Raw genomic sequence first — 22,457 nt, 5'->3', positions numbered from 1 at the left:
AACAACTTAGATGGAGGGCCTGTACCAGGAAGAGATCTTTTACCAGATATATAACTTTTTATACCAGAAAGACTTACCTGCATGGCATAGTAGACATTTGTTTACCAACATTTGTCTTTTCATCTTCCTGTGATTTTCTTCCTCCCCTTTTAAACCTTAGTTCCCTACCTCATTTTCCTTAGCTCAGAATGATATTTAATTTCCTAACTCAATTGCCTGGCTACCTGTGAGTCTCATATCTTTGTGGGTCTCCCATACGTACATAATTAATTTTTTTTTCTCCTGTTCATGTGTTTTATGTCAATTATTAGGCCGGCCAATGAACCTAGAAGGGAAGAAGGGAAAATTCCCCAACATTCTGGTTTTGGTATTAGGGTAATGCTGGCTTCATAACATAAGTTGGGTTCCCTCCCTTTTTATTTTCTGGAACAGATTGTGTAGAATTGGTGTTACTTTCTTAAATATTTTATACAATTTGCCAGTGACACCTTCTGGGCTTCAGTCTTTCTTTTTTTAAATGTATTTAGCTATAGATTTAATTTTTTAAATAGATAAGACTATTCTGGTTATGGATTCTTCTTTTTCTGACATTTCCTAATTGGACTTGAGTAAAGAAACTCTATTGATTTTGTATGTAGATCCATGCACTTTGATTGATATTTATCTGTTAATCTAGCCACTTTGTTGAATTCTGTTAACCGTAATCATAATAAATATTCTTAATAGAGGAACATTAGAAGCATTCCCATTAAAGCCAAGAATAAGAAAAGAATATTCATAATTGTAGCTACTTTTTAGTACTGTTTTGCAGGTCATAGCCCTATACCATATATAGTCAAACAGCAAAAAGAAATAAGTGGTATGAAGTTTAGAAAGAAAGAATTGAAAATGTGATCATGTGCAGATGAAATGTTGCCTACCAAGAAATTTGTCTGCTGAAGAAGATTAAAACTATTAGAATGAATAAGATAGTTCAACAAGGTCACTCTTCACTTCTAAATGCTTTGTAATTTTCATTTTTTATAGCCTCTTTAACATGTTAATATAATTTAAAACTTTTTTAGCTTCCATATATTTGGATTTTTCCTGCAGTTATCTTTTTGTTATTGATTTTAAATGTTACCACTTCTTGGCCCTTTGGCTAACATCAGGTGATTTTAAGTGTTATTTAATATAGTCAGTGTGGCATGTATGACAATATTTTTTACATGTGAATTTGCCTAGTTTTCCCTTCTGCCCTAGAATAAGTTTAGTTCTTATAAACATCTTGTGTGTATTTGAGGGGAAATGGCAATCTAAATTTTGGGGGCTCAAAATTCTATATATGCCTATTAGAAAAATCTTATTATTTTACTCATATTTTCAATAATCACATTAATATAATCTGCTTGATCTATTAGATTCTGCAAAAGGTATGTTAAGCTCTTCTAGAATGTTTGTGTTTAGGGGCATCTGGGTGGCTCAGATGGTTAAGCATCTGCCTTTGGCTCAGGTCATGATCTCCAGGTCCTGGGATCAAGCCCCACGTCTGGCTCCCTGCTGAGCAGGGAGTCTGCTTCTCCCTCTTCCTCTCCCTCTCCCCACGGCTCCTACTGTCTCTCTCTCTGTGTCTCTGTCTCAAATGAATAAATAAAAAATTCTTAAAAAAAAAAAGAAAACATTTCTCTTTAAAAAAATGTGTTTATTTTTATCCATTTTGATGCATACATTTTATTTTATTTTTATTTTTTAAATATTTTATTTATTTATTTGACAGAGACACAGCGAGAGAGGGAACACAAGCAGGGGGAGTGGGAGAGGGAGAAGCAGGCTTCCCACCGAGCAGGGAGCCCGATACAGGGCTCGATCGCAGGACCCTGGGGTCATGACCTGAGCCGAAGGCAGACGCTTAACGACTGAGCCACCCAGGCATCCCTTGATGCATACATTTTAAAGCAATGTAGTCACATGATATTTTATAATTCTTCTATATTTTTGAAAAATTGTTCCATTTATCAATATAAAATCTGCCTTTTTGATAGTTTGCCTTGAACTCTGTTTTATCCATTATAAATACTGCTATTTAGTGATCTCCCTATCCCCATAGCTTTTTTGTTGGTGTATCATTTTTATAGCCCTCTACTGTCAACCTTGTGCTTTCATTCTTTTTTAAGTGCATTTCTTGTAAGTAGTGTATAGCAGGATTTTTTTAAAGTTCAGAAAATCTCTACTAGTTAATAGATGAGTTTAATATTTACTGTAATTATTGATACGTTTGTATATATCTCTACCACTCGAAACTGATTGAGAAAAAAATCAAGTAAAAGTCAAGAAAGAAGAAAAGATGAAACAGTAAAAATAAAACTGAGGTTGAAAATAATCCTCCATCAATAGCAATACTGAAATAATTCTATCTTCTTTTACCATACAAGGTTGCTAATGAGCAGTCTTTTTTCTAATCCATATTCCTTTGTAAGTAAACAGTCTTTTCACTCTTTTTGGTTTTGAGATTTTCTTTTTTATCCTTAATATTCTAAAGCTTTACTATTATTTGATTAAGAATGGGCAGTTTTTGTTTTGTTGTGGTTATTTTTTATTGTGTTTTTTCAATCTGGGGACTCATGTGTCTCTAAATATTCAATTAATTACTGGTCAATTATTTAATTATATCCCTTCCTCCATTCTCTTTGTTCTCTAATTCTGAAACCCCTAATAGACATGTGTTGGAACTTGTGGATCTAGCTTTTATAACACAGCTTTACTTTCGTTCATCCCAATTCTTGTGCATGATTCTAATGGAATCCTCAGGTTGCATTTCTAGTGTGTTAATTTAGTCTTAAATTCAGTCACTATTCAGCTATTCCATTTATTTTAATTTGAGTTTTGTTGTTGTTTTGTTTATTGACTTCTGCAATCACATTCTTCTTTCCTTAACACTTTGCCACACACAGATAACATGACACCAGCTCCTATTTACCACTGTGGAATCCTGTCTAATATTTTCTTAGACACTTCTTTATTTCAGGTGTATTGAAGGTGTTCTTTTTTGTTTTCAAGAGCAGCATACATTTATTAGTATTTTTATGTAATAACATCATTTAGGGTGGTGGTTAACAGCATGGACTGTGGAAGCACAAGGCCAAGGTTCAAAGCCAGTTTCTTCCTCTTCAACATGTAATTCATACTCCTTGTGTCCCATTATCTTTACTTGTGATCATCATCATAATTATGTTTTTGTGAGTATATGTCAAAATGCCTGGCACATAAAAAGTGCTCAGTAAATATTAGCTGCTGGTAGTTGTAGTAGTGGTGGTAGCAGTACCTTAGTTATCACTACACGACTGGACTGATCGAGATTTTGTCATGCGTTTGTTATCTGCCTTACCATCCAACCATCCCTTATGTGACTTTTTAAATTCAAATTGCATATAACAGACTTAATAACTTATGGCTCCTCTTTCTTTTCTACAGATTGATCCTGAATTAGAAAAAAAACTGAAAATGAATAAAGTATCATTGGAATCAGAGTATGAGGTACATATGTTAATATATGTTATATGTTAATATAATCTCTTTTGTAACAGTCTTACTAGTCAGTGACTGATTCTGTCTTAAGGTGAATTTGAATTATTACCAGTGCAGAAAAAAATTACCCCAAACAATATGGTATTGGGACAATTAACTATGTAGTCATTTGAAAAGAAAATAAAGATGGATCTCTATTTCACATATTAAAATGAATAAATTCTAGGTGGAACAAGAATTTAAAAATTAAAAAAACAATGCTAAAAATACTAGGAGAAAAAAATGGAGATTCTTTTTTGTGGTCTTGAGTCAGAAAAGTTGATTTAAATGTGATACAAAATTCAAAAGCTTTCAAAGTAAAGACTGATGAGTTTATCTATAAATATTCAAAAGTTCAGCCTAAAACAAAATAATGTATATAAAGTCACTAGTTAAATGAGGAATTGTAAAAATATTGTTTATCTTTTCATGGTGAATTAGTTTATTTAAATATGAGCAGCATCTACAGATCAACATGGAAAAGTTTAGTATTTTAGTTGGTCAGTGGGAACATGGGCAAAGAATGTAAAGACTTCAGCAAAAAGGAAATAAATATCATTCTTTTTTGTGTGTGTGCCTTTAACAATTTTTTTTATTTAAATTCAGTTAGCCAACATACAGTACATCATAACTTGATGTAGTGTTCAGTGATTCATTAGTTGTGTATAACACCCAGTGCTCATCGCATCACGTGCCCTTCTTAATGCCCATCACTCAGTTACCCCATCCCCCCACCCACTTCCCTTTCCACAACCCTCAGTTTGTTTCCCAGAGTCAAGAATCTCTCATGGTTTGTCTCCCTCTCTGATTTCTTCCCATTCAGTTTTCCCTCCCTTCCCGTATGATCCTCTGTGCTATTTCTTATATTCCACATGTGAGTAAATCCATATGATAATTGTCTTTCTCTGATTGATTTATTTCACTTAGCATAATACCCTCCAGTTCCATTCATGTTGATGTAAATGGTAGGTATTTATCCTTTCTGATGGCTGAGTAATATTCCATTGTATATATGAACCACATCTTTATCCATTCATCTGTTGAAGGACATCTTGGCTTCTTCTACAGTTTGGCTATTAATAGTGGACATTGCTGCTATGAACATTGGGGTGCAGGTGCCCCTTTTTTTCACTACATCTGTATCTTTGGGGTAAATACCTAGTAGTGCAATTGCTGGGTCGTAGGGTGGCTCTATTTTTTTTTTTTTTAAAGGTTTTTATTTATTTATTTGTCAGAGACAGAGAGACAGAAAGAGCACAAGCAGCGGGGAGCAGCAGGCAGAGGGAGAAGCAGGCTCCCCGCCAAGCAGGGAGCCCCATGTGGGACTCGATCCCAGGACCCTGAGATCATGACCTGAGCTGAAGGCAGACACTTAACCGACTGAGCCACCCAGGCGTCCTAGCTCTATTTTTAACTTCTTGAGGAACCTCCATACTGTTTTCCAGAGTGGCTGCACCAGTTTGCATTCCCACTGATAGTGTAAGAGGGTTCCCCTTTCTCCACATTCTCGCCAACATCTGTCGTTTCCTGACTTGTTAATTTTAGCCACTCTGACTGGTGTAAGGTGGTATCTCATTGTGGTTTTGATTTGCATTTCCCTGATGGCAAATGATGTGGAGAATAAATATTCTTAAACATATGACAAGATACCAAACTTACAGGAATGTTAGTTAAAATTATAATGATGTGTCATTGTCCACCCATCTGATTAGCAAAAATTAAAGTGTTTAATAGTACATGGTATTATAACAGGTGGTTAGGGGGGGATGTTCTCCATTTCTTGTATTTTGTTGATTTTTTTGGCTGTGGATCATATTTTCCTGTTTCTTTGTATGGTTGGTCATTTTTGCTTGAAAGGTGAACATTGTAATAATACATTGAAGAGACTTGTGAAGAGTTGATTCTCATTTTAGCAGGCAGTTAAATTATTGGCTGATCATTTTGAGCTTGTTTTTGTCTTTTTAAGGGAGGATCTGTGGAAAGGCTTTGGTGTTTCCTAAACTGCTGTAACTTTATCGGACTCATTCTCCAAATTGTCTCTCTAGAGGATCTTGTTAGAGCTTGGCTTTAAGCTTTGTTGGAATGAGTCCAAAGTAGGTTTTACTCTTGGCATAATCCTTATTCCTAAAGAGTAGCCTTTGTGGTGTCTCAGGTGTATGTCAAGGTAGAAGCTAGGTATTAAAGAGAGGTCTTTACTGTATCAGGGCTGAAAATCCAGTATTGACACTGCTCTTCTTTAGCACTTCTTGATTCTGTTTCATACTCAATTCTGTAGCAGTTGGTTGTTAAGTGGTAAGCCTTAGGTGGTCTTGCCCAACACATGTACAGCATAATCTTCAGTGACTGTACATGTTTTACAAAATTCCACAGAGACTCTTTTATTTACTAAAGATCTTTGAAGACTGGAACACGTTTATGTGAAGTTGTTCTGCCATCCTTGCATCCCATCTAAGAATTATTCTTTTTTTTTATTTTTAAAAAAATTTTTAAAAGATTTTATTTATTTATTTGACAGAGGGAGAGACAGTGAGAGAGGGAACACAGGCAAGGGGAGTGGGAGAGGGAGAAGCAGGCTTCCCGCGGAGCAGGGAGCCCGATGCGGGGCTCGATCCCAGGACCCTGGGATCGCGACCTGAGCCGAAGGCAGGCACTTAACGACTGAGCCACCCAGGCGCCCCTCATCTAAGAATTATTCTTAAGTTCTCTTGAGCATATATGTCTTATGTTATCTAGGTAAAGGCCATTCTTTCTTCAAACCTTTTTATAACTTTGGATAATTTCATAACTATACTTGAAAATAATTTACTCCTTTGCAGTTTAAATTAGTAGAACTTTGTTCATTTACATATATTTAATATAGACTCCTAGCAAAACTGTAAGTGACATTTAGAGAATGGTTTCAGTTCACTACTTCCCCATTATTTTGTCAAAACCTGTGACTTGCTACTTCTCGATCTATAAGCACTATGTCAGTAGTCATGCTGTGGAGGGTTTGTCTGGGAGTAAATTTTCTTTTAGTTATTTTGGAAACCATAGAATTTGAGAACTGAAGAAACCATGTAGACCATTTGGTTCAGCCTTTTTATTATTATTTATGAGGGAATTAGTGACCAGATGGCTTAAATCGTTTGCCCAAGGTTATACAGCTTGTTAGCAAAAGAGAAATGCTTATTATCCAAGTGTCATTGTAAATTTATATCATTTTCCCTATCTCTGGATGTAAGCTATTCTGTGTTCTCTGAGCCTCTTTTTCTATCTTATTTACTCAATAATTCCAGAACAATCAAAGCAGATGTAGAAAAGTTACTGTCAGAGTGGTGTTGAAGGGTGAAGAACCATTTATATTTTTCCCTTCATCCTACCTTCATTTCCCTGCTGAGAGGTATTTCACACTAACTGTGAAGGTACCATGATCCAAACTATAGTTGAAACTAGGTTTTATTGACTGAAAGGTACTTATTTGCTCATGGCAGCTGTGGGCAATGTCTTCATTCATAGGCTCAGACTCATTTCTCAGGTGCAGGACAAATCATCTTAGTCTCTTTTCTTCCTTCTAGCAGACTTTAGGGTCTCTACCTTTGTTCTTTTCCTCTCATTTCCTACTGTCTCCATGCTAACCCATGCTAGTCATTATTAGCTGGATCAGCCTTCAGAGTTGGACTTTTGTTTTTCCGGCTTCTTGCCTTTCTTTGTGCTTTCAAAAATAAAGTATGCAGACTCTTTCTCTAATTTGATAATTTTATTCTGATGGGGGGAGGGAGAAAGATAGTCTAATTAACCTCCATAGCAAGCAAGAAAAATTCCAAATCCTAGGAAATATGTCATTACTTCAATTATTACGTGTGACATGCAGTTGATTTATTTGTTAAAATTATAATTGAGGGCCTATTGGATTTTTTCCACTCACTTATTTATTCATTCATTTAGTAGTGTCCTAATCAAAGCCACAGGACTTTTACCCTAATATATATACTTTAATTTTTGTGGCTCTATAGAAAATAAAGGACTCCGCTTTTGATGACTGGAAGAATATTCGAGGACCCAGACCTTGGGAAGATCCTGACCTCCTCCAAGGACGAAATCCAGAAATTCTTAAGACTAAGACAACTTGACTTAGTTGATTCTTTTCTTTCTTTCTTTCTTTTTTTTAACAAAAATGTTATCAACTGGAATTCCCACTACATATTCAGTGGGAAGAAAATTTCAGACCTGCAGAAGCTTAGATGTGAGTAATGTGATGACAGATAATCTTGATAAAAAGTCACAGTAACATCAGGCAGTGATTTTATGTCACACCTATGTAGGAAAATAATATCGATTACAGGCTGATGAGAGTTTTGGTTTTACTTATAATACCTCACATGATATACTAATCAGTCTCCAAAGTGTCACCTGATGATTGTATTGATACAATTAAAACATGTTAAGAAAATTATAATGTTCTCCGTTAAGGCAAAAATCATGAAATAGTACATATTACATACAGATACAGCAAATTTGTTCAAGTATTCCATAGATGACTACAATTTGGAAATACTGATTTAAGGTATGCTTTATGCCTTAGCATTATTTGCATGCAACTTGACTGTAGTTTTGTTCTTATTTTTTTAACTTGGGGTTTGCTATGATCTAAATGCTAGGCAAAAGGATAGAATTGAGGGAAGTTAGTTTTTTTTAAATTTATTTTCTCCTTTTTACCCCTGTCTTAGCCAGCCCTGTTGCCCCACTCTCTGATATTTTCACACTGAGTTCCAGATGCCTAAAGTCCCAATTGAAATACTCCCCCTTATGTTGCCAAAAAATTATAAATCTACCTGCCTCTTGCCCAATCAAGATCAGTATTTTCAGTGGGTTAGTTTTAGCAAAAAGGAAACCATGCTGATTATCTAGTGATGATAAATCATGATAGAAATAGAGATCTGAGAGAACAATTGGATTTCATGGGCCAAGAAAAATAATAGACCTCCACTTAAACATTGCTCCATGTACAAAAAGTAACTCAAAATGGATCTAATTTAAATGTAAAACTTAAAACTTTTGGGAAAAGAAGGCAGAAAGTCTTCAGGACTTAATGTATAGTTCTTAAAAAATAGTTCTTAACAAAAACATTCATAAAAGAAAAACTTGGTAAATTGGATCTCATCAAAATTAAAAACTTTTGTTTTCCAAAGACCCCATTAAAAAATGAAAATACAATCCAGACTGAGAGAAAATATTTGCAAACCGCATTTCTGCTAAAAGACACATATCTAGAATATATAAAGAATTCTGAAAACTCAATAATAAAAAAGCAAACAGTCCAATTAGAAAATGGTCAAAAGACACAAAGTGACATTTCACTGAAGAGGGTATATGAATATGGCAAATAAGCACATGAAGAGAATGGTTGACATCACTAGCCATCAGGGAAATACAAATTTGGACTACATTGAGAAATCACTACACACTTATTAGAACAGCTGAAATAAAAAAGTGACAATTCCAAATGCTGGTAAGGATGTGGAGAAACTAGATCTCTCACACATTTGCTGGTATAATGTAAAATGGTACAACTGGTCTAGAAAATTGGTAGTTTCTTTAAAAACAGCATAGGGGACTTTAGTTTCTGGTCCAACATGTAGGAACACCTCCCATCCTAACAAAAAGAAAAAGCTGAAAACCTGAAAATCAACAACTGTTCTTTGATCCATGAGAGAACTGAAGACACAGGACAAAAAGCACCACCTGAAAACTTGAGATAGACAAATACAGAGGATCACGGGTTACCTGAAGGAGAAACCACCCAGAAGCCACTGCTGGAGCCAGCATCAGGTAGGAATGCTTGAAGGGTAATTGACTAATTACTGGAGACTGAGCATGGACTAGCTTGAGTTAAAAACTCCTGGAGACCAGGCCAGAGGCACATTTTTGTGAGTTTTAGTTCCTGGAGCCCCACCAGTTTCTCACTCTGAATATTAGAGGAAAATCTTGTGGTTTCAGCAGGAGGGAGGAGAAATTAACCATTCTGAAATATGTCCTCTAAATTTTGTTCTCCTTAACAAAAAGCCTGGCCCCAAAGGAAGCTTTTGCTAGACACTAATCACACTGGATTTTACCAGAGCTTAAGCAGCTCTGGGGTAAGTGAACTACCCAACTTCAGTCCCTTCTAGCTTCCTGTTTCACCTAAATGGAGTAGGGGTGTGGGGAGGAAGACTTGAGAGGTAGTAGTGAAAGTCATGTGGGACCATGATCACTAAAAGACTGAGACCTAATCATAAAACTATAGAATGTTCCCTCCCCCTTCACATTACTACCACTAAAGGCTGTTCAGTGGAGTTTCTTTTACTCAATCCAACTGGGTATTATGTCCAACTTCGAACAAAGAAATTACAAGGCATACTAAAATACAACAAGCACATCTTGAAAAGACTAAGCCTCAAAATCAGATTCATATATGGCAAGGAAGTTGGACTTATCAGACTGAGAGTTTAAAATAACTAATTAATATGTTTAGAGCTCTGTTGGAAAAAGTATACAACATGAAAGAACAGATGGGTAATATAAGCAGAGAGATAGAAATTTTAAGAATCAAAAGGAAATTACAGAAAAACAGTGTAACAGAAATGCCTTTGATGGGGTCATCAATAGAGTGGACATGACTGAAGAAAGAGCACGAGAGGAAAGTGATACCAGATGGTAATTTAAATCCACAAGAAAAGACAAGGAGCACCAATAAAGGGATTTAGGTAATTATTTTTTAAAAATTACAATTACATTTTCCTCCTTTCTTAATTCATTTAAGAACAAATAAGATACTTTCTATAAAATGTATTTTGAGGTCTACATATGGGAATATAATATATTAGACAATAATAGAGCAAAGAAGGGGTTGGCGACTGCCTTCGGCTCAGGTCATGATCCTGGAGTCCCGGGATCGAGTCCCGCATTGGGCTCCCTGCTGAGCAGGGAGTCTGCTTCTCCCTCTGACCCTCTCATGCTCTCTCTCTCTATCTCATTCTGTCTCTCAAATAAATAAAATCTTTAAAAAAAAAAGGGGGGGGTTGGGAATGCACCTTTATTGGAGCAAGGAAATAACACCGATGATAATTGCCACAGGAAGCAAAGAAGAGAACCAAACATGATAAATAAGAAGGTTAACATTTAAAAGTTTATAAATAATTAAAAAACAACTTCTTTAGAGGCACTTGGGTGGCTCATTTGGTTAAGGGCCCAACTCTTGATTTCGGTTCAGGTCATGATCGCATGGTTGTGAGATCAGCCCCGTGTCGGGCTCTGCGCTCAGCCAGGAGTTTGCTGGAGATTCTCTCTCTCCCTCTGCCACCCCCTGCCAACTCGTGCACGTGCGCATGTATGTGTTCTCTCTCAGTCTTTCTCCCTCTCTCTCAAATAAATGAATATTAAAAAAAAAAACTTCTTTAAAACACAGAAGAGCATAAATCAATAATTATAAAATGTTTGTTGGGCTTGTGACATGCATAGATGTAATATGTATAACAATAATAGTACAAAAAAGTGGGGAAGGATCAAGCCAAATAGGAAGAAAGTTTGTATATCTTAGATTAAGTTAGAATAAATCTGAAGTAGATTCGGGTAAATAATATATATTGTGAGCCCCAGAGTAAGCTTTAAGAAAGTCACTCAAAAAATGTAGTTAAAAACATGGGGCCCCTGGGTGGCTAAGTCGCTGGGCATCTGCCTTCAGCTCAGGTCATGGTCCCGTGGTCCTGGGATCGGGCCTCACGTCGGGCTCCCTACTTGGTGGGGAGCCTTTTTGTCCCTCTGCCTGCTGCTCCCCCTGCCTGTGCTCTCTCTCTTTCCCAAATAAATAATAATGATAAAATGTATTAAAAATCACAAAAGGAATTAAATGTTACACTAGGAAATATCCTTTTAATACAAAAGAAGGCAGTTAAGGACTAGAGAAAAATGCAAAAGACGTAGAAAATAGTAAAAATAGCAGATGGAAGTCCTACTTACCAGTTTACATTAAATATAAAAGAATTATATTCACTAATTAAAAAGCAGAGTTTGACAATGGATAAAAACTACAGTCCAACTATATGCTGTCTATAAGAGGTTCACTTTAGATTCAAAGACACTAAGTTCAAGGTATAAGGATGGAAAAATTGACACCATGCAAATGGTAACCAAAGAGAGCTGCTTTGGCTATCTAATATCAGATAAAGTGTACTTTGAGGCAAAAAATTATTACAAGAGACAAAGAGGAATGTTTTAAAATGATAAATGGTCAACAGTCAAGAAAACATAACTGTTATAAAACATATGTACAACTAACAACACAGCCCAACGATACAAAAAGCAAAAACTTAGAAAAAGGCAATTTTATAATAATAGTAGGAGACTTCAATACCCCACTTTTAATAATAAATAGAACGAATAGGCAAAAGATCATCTACCTAAGTAAACAGAAAACTTGAACAACACTGTAAAGCAACTGGACCTGACATCATCTGTGGATTACTCTACCCAACAACAGCAGAAGACACGTTCTTCTCAAGTGCACATGGAACATTCTCCAGGGTAGACATTATGCAAGGTCATAAACAAGTCTCAATAAATTTAAAAGGATTTCAACCATACTAATTTCAAACATGTTCTAGGACTGTAAGAAATCAACTATAGAGGAAATTTTGGAAATTTACAAGCATGTGAAAATAAAATGTAATTGAATGTCCAACTGATCAGAGAAGAAATCAAAAGTATAATAAATACTTTGAGATGAATGAAAATGAAGATACAACATACCAAAAGTAAGGGATGTATCAAAACAGTACTTAGTTGGAAATGTGTAGCTATAAATACCTATATTGAGAAAAGATCTCAAGTTAGTGACTTAACCTTTCACCTTAATGCACTTGAAAAAGAAGAGCAAACAAAACCTAAAGCAGACAGAAGAAAGTAAAGATTAGAACAGAAGTAAATGAAGGAGAACAGAAACACAATAGAGAAATCAGTGAAACTGAAGTTTCCTTTTTTTTTACAGATCAACAAAATTGACAAGCCTTTGGCTAGATTGACTAATAAAAGAAACAAGACAAATCATTTTAAAATCAGGAATGAAAGAGGGGACATTACTAGCAAACTTAGAGCAATTAAAATGAACTATGATAGAATGCTATAAATTCTATGCCAATAAATTATGTAATTTAGATTAAATTCCTAGCAAGATAAACTACCAAAATTGATTCAAGAAGGAATATAAATCTGAATAGACCTATAACAAGAAATTATACCCACACACACATACACAAACAGCCCAGATGCAGGTGGCTTCATTGTGAATTCTACAAAAGATTCAAAAGAAGAATTAATATCAATTCTTCACAAACTTTTCCAAAAAAGTAGAAAAGAATGGAACACTTACCAACTCATTCTACAAGGCTAGTATTATCCTGATACAAAAACCAGGCAAAAACATAAGAAAATTACAGATCAATACCTCCTATGAATGTAGATGCAAAAATCCTCAACAAAATACTAGCAGACTGAATCCAATAACATATAGAGAGGGTTATACATCATGATCAAGAGAGATTTATTTCAGGTATGCAAGATTGATTTAACATTCAAAAATTATTTATTATATAATATACTACATCAGTAGAATTAAGAACAAAAATCACATAATCATATTGATGCAGAAAAACACTTGACAGAATTCAACATTTCTTCAAGATGAAAACACTCAACAAACCAGGAATAGGAAGAAACATGGTTCAACTTGACAAAAGTCATCTATAAAACAAAAAACCAAAAAACACCTCACAGCTATCAAACTTAACAGGCAAAGAATGAGTGCTTTCTTCCTAAGGTCAGAAAAAAGGCAAGAATGTCTGCTCTTTGACATTGCTATTTGACATTGAACTTGGAGGTTTTAGCCAGGATGATTAGGAGGGCACAAAATGAAATAAGTATCCAGATTGGAAAGGAAGAAGGAAAACCAACAATCTTTGTAGATGACATGATCTTGTACAGACTCTATTGTAAGGAATTCACTAATAACTACAATAAATGAGTTTGGCACTCGAAGGGGAGTGCTGTTAGGATTTGGTAAGGCTAAGCCTCTAAGGCAGGGAATGTTTCTTTTTAATCCTGCCTGATCTCTCTTCTCTCCACAACAGCAAGGACAGTGCTTTATGAACTGACCTTATGTCTTTCCTGGTCTTTCCAAGTCCCTGGTAAGGAATGAACATATCAATTTAACACACTGATGTCTTGTGCCTTTGGGAATCCATTCGAGCATTTCAATTTACAATACAGTTGATGGTTATGTTCTATTATTGTCCCTGAGTTCCCTATCATAGGGAAAACTCAGTTTTCTGATACAAAGTATTAGTAATCTATGTAAAATTTACTAAAGATTTCATAGAGAAGAGAGAAATCCCCTTATTAAATTTCTCTTTCCCACAAAGTCCATCATGGGCAGCCCATCCTTTACTCACTTGGCCATTTCCTTATGTAGGGCCCAGCCTTGATGGATCCTGTTTTTCTGTTTCTGGATCTTCTCTTGCTCTTAATTCCTTTCCTTCTCTCTGTCCCCCACACTCATTACTTTCATATGCACAGCAAGTTAGCTTTTCCCCAGCTCCTGCAAACCTGCACACCCATCCCCCAATCCTCTGCAAATAAGCTCTTTTCCGTCACAATGAGGAACCATAGTGAGGAACATTACACTCTACAAATTAAATATACACTTACTATCTTGGGAAAATTATTTAACTACTTGGCTCAGTTTCCTCACGTGGAAAATGGGAATAACAGTAGCAATGTAATAGAGTTAATGTGAGTTAATTATGTAAAGTTTAGAACAATGGCATGGGGAAAGTACTCAGTAGATATTAGCTATTATTATTAAATAATTAGGTAAGAATTATTAGTGACAACAAAATTCTTATCAGAATGTCACATCTAGGGGCACCTGGGTGGCTCATTCGGTTGAGCATCTGACTCTTGGTTTCAGCTTGGGTCATGATCTCGTGGTTGTGGGATCCAGCCCCGTGTCAGGCTCTGAGCTTGGCTTGGAGTCTGCTTTGGATTCTCTCTCCCTCTCCCTCCTGTTCTCTCTCTCTCTGAAATAAATAAATAAAATCTTTAAAAAATGTCATATCTAAAATAGTATTTTAATGACATTGCCCAGCCGTCTATTAATAGCAATTAATTGTGTGTGGAAAGCTCTATCTGCATGATCTTACATGTCTCTTCTGCAAACAGCAAAGTTCAGTGGGAAAACATACAAATTGATAAACCTGAATTGGAATCTTGTCAGTTTGTCAGATTATAAACCGTGTAATCATACACAGATTACATAACCCACTTCAGTCTCAGTTAACTCACTTGTGAATTGGGAGTTTTGTAGTTGTCTGTGTCAGTTAGCCTAGGTGACTAGGTATGCAAGGCACTCAGTATGAAAGAGGCAAAGAAGATAGGTGATAAAGGAGTGGCTGTTACTATCATTGACTAGTAGATGAAAAATAATTTGCTTACAGATGATAGACATTCCATCCTAAGTCTTTGCTTCAGATAATTCGTTAAAAACTTTTTCCTGTTTGTTTTCTGCCTTTTGATCCTTAAATAGTGTTTAACCTGCTGGATGTCTCAAAAAATGGTGGGGGAACGTAGACAAGAGATTTCTACGGTGGGATTTTTTATTTCCTCTAGACTGTGAGAATGGAGACTAGACTTTGAGGACAAAAAGGTTGAGAGGCATAACTGGTCTGTGATGCTCCCAGCAGAAAGCCTTAGAGTCACTGCCTAACACCACCAGAGGGCGTGCGAAGACCACGCAAGACTGAATTCCCCCCCCCCGCCCCCCCCAAGGCCAGCTCTAGTGTAGGCCTGCACTCTCTACAGGGGGTCGCATAATTATGAATCCTGACTTGGTCTGTCTCTGCATTCTCCCTTTAGATACTATGGGACCAGGAAATTCCAGGCTGCGTGAATTGCCTTGGCAACCTCAGCTACTGCATCCCCTTTGTGCAGAGCTGCCTCCCCAAGGACTGACTGATGCCTTTAGCCCAGCAGAACCATAAACCCTGCACTCCACAACAAGGACACAACAAACCACAGATGAGAAAATCTTCCACATCTGGTGCTTTGAGGAGCTGCCAACCAGCTGGGCTCTACTCTCTTTCTTCATCTATTTCCTCTGCCTTCATGCTTCGTGCTCTGCTTTCTCCTGTTTTTTCTCACCTCCCTTTTCCTTGCCAACGTGGATTAACCACAAGAAACTAGGGCTCTTGAGCATCAGCTGCCTCTAGGCAGTAATAATCAGTTCTTCCTGCTGGTCCATTGAACCTGCCTCTCCACAAACATACTGACACACACATACACATACATACATGTGCACACACCCAGGTGTGCCAGCTGATCCCCACATGGTGGGAGCCTGAGTGGGAAGGGACCATCTGGGACAGTGGCCCTGGAAGGTAGCTCTGAGGCCTGCCCTCACCATAAGTTGCCAGTCTGTATCATATCACCAGGGGGCATGTTTCCTCCTATGCTGTGAAGGAATGATGTCCTTCAAATGCATTTTCCTTGACCTGGAAAATCTCTTTTGGGTGAATCAAAGTTTTCCTGAGGCATTGGGAGAACAAGAAACAGTGCTAGGTGAATACATGCTAAAAAATGTTTATTGAATGAAGAATGTTAAACAGGCTCCACGTGGTGTAGTTCAGGCTCCTCTAGTGGGAAGTACAGAGCCAGAAGCTTTGATCAGCTTTGGCCCACTCTGGCTGCTTTTTTTCCAAACCAGGGAAGAAACTGCCTTTGAACAAACAAAGTGTGCCACAGAACTCCTTAACAGTACCAACTTGATCAAGGCTCCAGCATAGAAGACACTTATTAAAATAATCTACATCATCAATTCAATGAACATTTATTAAACACTTGCCATACACTAGGGACTTGTATAGATGTTGGAGATTCAAATAGTAAGACTCTCCTCTTCATGTTGCTTATATCCTTATATACATTGACCCTTGAACACCATGGGTTTGAACTGTATGGGTCCACTTACATGCTGATTTTTTTCAGTGTAGTACTGTAAATATTTTCTCTTATTATTTTCTTAACATTTTCTTTTTATTGTAAGAATACAGTATAATACATATAACATACAAAATATGTGTTAATTGACTTTATGTCATTGGTAAGGCTTCCAGTTAACAGTAAGCTATTAAGGGTTTTTTTGGGGGGAGGGAGTCAAAAGTTACATGCAGATTTTTGACTACATGGGGTCAGTACCCCTAGCCCCTGTGTTGTTCAAAGGTCAACTGTTTAGTGAAGGCACTGACTCTCTACATTAAAAATAATAGACTGATAAGTGCTTTGTGATATATATGAGTCATAGGTTCTGAAGAGGGATTAATTTAACACTGCCTGCAGAGTCTGGAGGCTTCATAAACCTGGTTTCCCTGGAGGTGCATTTTGTACTTGTGGAAGTTCACAGAATACTCAGAGAATGGTGTCTCCCTCTAGATGGAGTATGGAGTGAATACTAGGGTATACAGGCAGGAAGGCAGCCTTTGACCTCAAAGTTATAGTACAAAAGGCTTGAGATTGCATGCTAAGAAGATCAGCATGAATGCTGTAGGCAAGGGCAGGAGAATCCCCACTCTTACATCTTTTCAGTAACTTCAGCAATGTCAAAGATGGACTTGAAAATCACAGTTTATTTCCTCTCTCCTACCCCATATTTGACCCTGTAGTCCACTCATGCGGACATGAGTGTTATTGGAGCAGCCTAAAAGCATTGGAGACTGCTTAGGAACACTTTAGTAGGTGAAAAATAATAGGGGATTAAACCAGGGACGTTTCAGTGGCAAGAGAGGCAAGGACAGATGGGAAGGTTTCAGGGATAGCATGGGAAATGTTACTCCATGTCACCTTCACTCTATACTGTTATGTCATCTCAGATAGTACTTGATAGGTGAGGCTTTGTCTCACTCATCCTGGCAAATGGTACATGTGGGGGCTGTGCCCTAAACTGCCAAATGCACACGTTCATTTGTGTGCCCGTTTAACTGCCAGCTTTAATCTGTTTTCATCTCTGTGTTCCTTTAGCCTTTCAATGATCCACAAAAAGGTGTGCTGGAGGGTTACTGAATGAGTAGAAAATACATTCATAAATGACTGGATTACAGGCCATCTGGCAGCAAAAGCAGTGCTATTAAAGGTCCAATGATAAGATATTACACTGATTACCATTCGACCTAACCATTCACAGCACTTAAAAAATATTTTTTTTTTATTAAGCTGGCAAGCTCCCCATCCCACAAATAGCCACAGAGCCTAGAGTACTGGTTTCAAAATAATTTTTTTTTCTTAGCTGATTTTAACGAGTATCTATGTGCAAGGGAGTGTTCTAAAAAGACGTTAGTCCAGAACATGGGGGTTTCCATATCAGCTGACAGCGAACCCAATTCAAGTCTCTAAATCCCAATCGCTGGCCGACGCACCGGAACCAAAGCGTTGACGCTTGAGTTTCCGGGCGGAGGCGCCAGTATGTTGCGATGGGCCGATTGCTTTTGCCTGGCGGAAGTCTATCAGGAGAGGACCGCGAACGCCGGGGCTGCGAAAAGGCGAGCGGTGTATGACGTCCTCGTCGCCTGGGAGCTTGAGCTGCTGAGATTCGGGAGACCACGCTAGCTCTGTTGGGGCGACCAAGCGGGTTGGAGAGTTCAGTCGTGTTTGCACACGCGCCGATGCGAGTCCCCTTGTTGGTGATGGAGAGGTGAGAGCAGAGAGACCTGAGGAAGAAGTGTGAGGGCGGGATTCTGGAAGGGGTGGGGTCGTGATGCGGAGAAACTGTGATTCGCGGGGCGGAAGGCAGGGACCCTGGCGCTCAAGGGATGTCCGGCGGAGTGGGCGTCTTCAGGCAGTCCTCGTCGAGGGTGGCCCTTGCAGGAGGTAACAAACTGATCCTACGTCAGAGCCAGAGTCTAACCCAAGTGTGGGTAGTTCCCGAGCCTGCGGACTGCGGTCACTGGGCCGAAATGTAGTTCCTTAATTGCGCGATTTTCGGAATCTGGGTGCGTCAGTTTCTTAGTTTGTAAAATGGACTTAATCCCTATTTCACATAGTTGACTTAAGGATATAAAAAGAGTTCAGCACAATGTCTGCCAAATGGTAGGGACTCCAGAGTAGTTACCGCCGTGTTACTCTTTGTGTACTTACAGCTGTTTTTATGTACCTTAGTATATTACTGCTCACAGGATACTCGTTTGTGTTCTCTACGTGTGTTCCCTTCTACACTGAATGCCCTGAGAGTGAGGACTTGTTCCATTGCTCAAGGGAGTACAAGCTGACTTTGGTGTGACAATGGAAGGATTAGGTCTTGGAACCAGTTAGACCTCAGTTGGAATCCAGACAACTCCTTTGATTTGCTTAGTGGCCTTGGGCAGGTTGTTTGCTTTTGCAATCCTCAGTCTGGTCCATAAACACAATAATTTGGATAAAGCTTTGGACTGGGAAGTAGGCCTTCCAATCTGAGTGAAGTCCAGTTATACTAACGAGGCCACGGACAAAGTCCACTTAATTGTAAACACAAAGTGGTCTGTGTTTGGGAGGGATTATAAAATTTATCTCTGGTGGCCTGTGAAATATACGGATTGCCCTGTTGGCACAGTTGGAGTCAGACAGAAAATATTGGATTCAGTGCTCTTAAACCCAGCAAAATTACTGGAATGAACTCAAGTGCTGCATCCTCTTTCCTTGTAGCAATGTTACGTAAAAACAGCATGTTGTTATGTATATTCCATAATTACTGTAACATCTTCAAGGTGGATTATATCTTCTGATAAATATTACTAATCTTTATAGAACAGCATTCAGAAGACGGTTTTAAAGTAACACGGATACACTTAATTTTCTCCTCAGATGATGCTCTTGAAAAAATAATGAATTTGATGCTTCAGCTTCTCTGTCTGTTCCCTCAATTTCCCCTGCTGATAGCATCAGTGACCCACTACTTTCTAAATCTAATATTTTTTCATCTTTATCCACCCTGACTGTTCTATAGTATATGCTACCAAAGCTGACTTCCTGCTTTTTGAAAACCATGTTGTCTTTCGTAAACCCATTGTGCTTGCTTTCTTCTCCACCCCCCTCCTCCTCTTCCTCCTCCTCCTTTTTTGTTAGGTTGCAGTCCTTTCTCATTTTCCTTCATGATTTTTTTTTTTGGTCTGTCCATTAATCTGTATTTTTCAGGACTCCCTCCTACATACTTCTATTTCTACATGTCCAAAACCACACTTGAGTTATTTTTCAAGCTTTGTTCTTCATTCTACAATATAATATATAATATTCATCTATATATATATTTATCTTCCTCAGCCCCCACTATCAGAATTCACTAAGATCTTAGTTTGTCTCTTAAATGTCTCTGTTCTATCACCTAATAATTTTTTCTACTACTTTGCTTTAGTCCTCAGTCATGTCTTATATTCCTACTCATATTCTCATATTTCCTACTCACTGGGCAGGAATTGTGAATGCCCTGGGACTAGGATTATCTTGAGGCTTCTTCATGCACATACTTAGCTTCTAGCCTAGAATGGCTGTCATGGTATCTACTCATGGCCCCTCCGTGTGGCCCCTCCATGCTTCTCATAGCATAGACCATTCTCCTAAGGGAGTGTTCTGAAAGAGAGTATCTGGAGACTGAGTTCCAAGTCAACCAGGTAGAAACTACTTTTACTACTACCACTACTATTACTTCTTTCTTCTTCTTATCTATCTATCTAGACTTGGAAGTAACCCAGGTTCATTATTGTTGCATTCTATTAGTTACATGCAAACCGCTAAGGCCAGCTGAGCCCAGGTTCAAGGGAGGAGAATTAGACTCCATCTCTTGATGGCAGAATGGCAAGGTCACCTGGCATAAGAGAATGTGGGATGGAAGATACCTTCAGAAAATATCATCTGTCAGATATATGCAATACACGTGTATATATTTGTGTGTATACCTCTATATATACCCAGCAGTAGTTTTCCCCCCAAAGAACAACAGTATTAGTAAATTGGTCTAAACTGGTTTTCTGTTATTTTAGGGTAATCAGTGTGTATCAGTCGCTTCCTTCTTACCTCCCTATTACTTTTGTAGTAGTGTACATGGCTGCTACACACAAAAACATGTCTTTAGACCAGGTAACCACTGTGCAGGCAAAATGACAGTTGCCACTTTAAATACTTGGAATGGTGGGTCTACCCAGCTTTTTACCTTCAGTAAGTCGACCTTCATAAAGAGGAAAGTGATGGGGCTTCTCAGCCCTCATCACTAGTCACAGAATAGAGAACAGGTGTCTTCTTTCGCCCTGTAATTTCAACATGATACATGTAATTTCAGTTTACTGGGGTTTCCCTAGAGCCCATTAGCATATTACCATTCTTTTTTTATAGTGCATTATTTCCAGGATTTCAATGAATAACCACTCCCATGTGCTTTTCACTATTGGAGGAACATTCCTGTCACGTGTTTAAAATTATATTGATAGGTAGTCAGATGCAATTTTGAATTTGACACAAGGACTTTGGAATTGCTATGGTGGTCTCCTAATGTGGGCCTACAGGGCCAGAGAGAAAGGTGCCTCAGTCTGGTTAACCTCAGTTTGCCATACATGGTTAGGTTAAGAGAAGGTTTCAGCAATGAATGACATTTCTCATTTTGTCTACCTCCTAGGTAACCCTACTTGTCACTGGCAGTTGCAACTCCAGACATACACGTGTCTCTCAGTATCCTCTCGGCACACAGTGCTTCCCAGACTCTGTCCCACTTCCACATTTTTTGGTAATATCTGTGTGTCATTTTACTATCTGTATTAGTTTTCTACTGTTGTGTAACAAATTACCATAAACTTAGTGACTTAAAACAGTACAGATTTATTATTTTACAGCTCTGGAGGTCAGAAGTCTGACAAGAGTGTCACTGGGCTAGGATCAGGGTGTTCTCAGGGCTGCACTCCTTTCTGGAGGCTCTCAGGGAAAATCTGTTTTCTTGCCTTTTCCTGCTTCTAGAGTCCATCTCCATTCCTTGGCTTGTGGCCCCTTCCTCCATCTGCAAAGCTGGCAATGGAGGGTGGTGCCCTTCTCACATCTGATCATATCACTCTGACCTTTTCTTCTGCTTCCCTTTCCCACTTTTAAGGACGGTGACTCCATTGTGATCACCTGGATAATCTTCCTATTTTAAGGTAAACTGTTAGCTACCTTAATTCTATCTGCAACCTTAATTCCTTTTTGCTCTGTAAGATAATATATTCAGTTCGGGGCGCCTGGGTGGCTCAGTCGTTAGGTGTCTGCCTTCGGCTCAGGTCATGATCCCAGTGTCCTGGGATCGAGCCCCGCATCAGGCTCCATGTTCCGCGGGAGGCCTGCTTCTCCCTCTCTCACTCCCACTGCTTGTGATCCCTCTCTCACTGTGTCTCTCTCTGTCAAATAAATAAATAAAATCTTAAAAAAAAAAGATAATATATTCAGTTCTAGTGATTAGAATGTGGACATCTTTGGGAGTGGTGGGGGATTATCCTGCTTACCACAAGGAGATTTTATTATTTTGGAGAAGTCCTATCTGAGTATGATAGGAAAAATGTAGAAATACCTCACAAATAACAATCATCATCATCATCATAATCTTTCATTAAAAAAATTAAGACATCTGGGACGCCTGGGTGGCTCAGATGGTTAAGCGTCTGCCTTCGGCTCAGGTCATGATCCCAGGGTCCTGGGATCAAGCCCCACATCGGGCTCCTGGCTCAGTGGGGAGCCTGCTTCTCCCTCTCCCTCTGCCTCTCTCCCTGCTCATGCTCTCTCTCTCTCTGTATCTCTGTGTCTCAAATGAATAAATAAAATCTTAAAAAAAAAAAAAAATTAAGACATCTTAAATATGTTTGAAAAGC

General features: G+C 38.2%; 1 protein-coding gene and 1 long non-coding RNA gene across 3 annotated transcripts in view; both read left to right on the top strand.

Moving 5' to 3' along the window:
- LOC116633113 (cytochrome c oxidase assembly protein COX16 homolog, mitochondrial) overlaps positions 1-16,575 on the top strand; it is a 41,228-nt gene extending 24,653 nt beyond the window's left edge. The window contains exons 3-4 of one of the 2 annotated variants that reach the window (XM_032405435.1): positions 3,451-3,513; positions 15,469-16,575. In XM_032405435.1, the coding sequence (XP_032261326.1) occupies positions 3,451-3,513; positions 15,469-15,564 (159 nt within the window). In that variant the 3' untranslated portion in view covers positions 15,565-16,575. Of the gene's footprint in view, positions 1-3,450; positions 3,514-7,538; positions 8,848-15,468 lie in introns of those variants that run through there. The other variant, XM_032405434.1, reaches the window with a different exon arrangement.
- Positions 16,576-16,734: 159 nt separating this feature from the next.
- LOC116633111 overlaps positions 16,735-22,457 on the top strand; it is a 54,139-nt gene continuing 48,416 nt past the window's right edge. The window contains exon 1 of the long non-coding RNA XR_004299568.1: positions 16,735-18,295. This is a non-coding gene — a long non-coding RNA (uncharacterized LOC116633111). The remainder of the gene's footprint in view (positions 18,296-22,457) is intronic.

Source organism: Phoca vitulina, unplaced genomic scaffold (genome assembly GCF_004348235.1).
Source record: "Phoca vitulina isolate PV1807 unplaced genomic scaffold, GSC_HSeal_1.0 scaffold7, whole genome shotgun sequence".
Lineage (NCBI taxonomy): Eukaryota > Metazoa > Chordata > Mammalia > Carnivora > Phocidae > Phoca > Phoca vitulina.
Note: the sequence above shows the minus strand (reverse complement) of the source record. Positions and strands in the feature narration are given on the sequence as shown.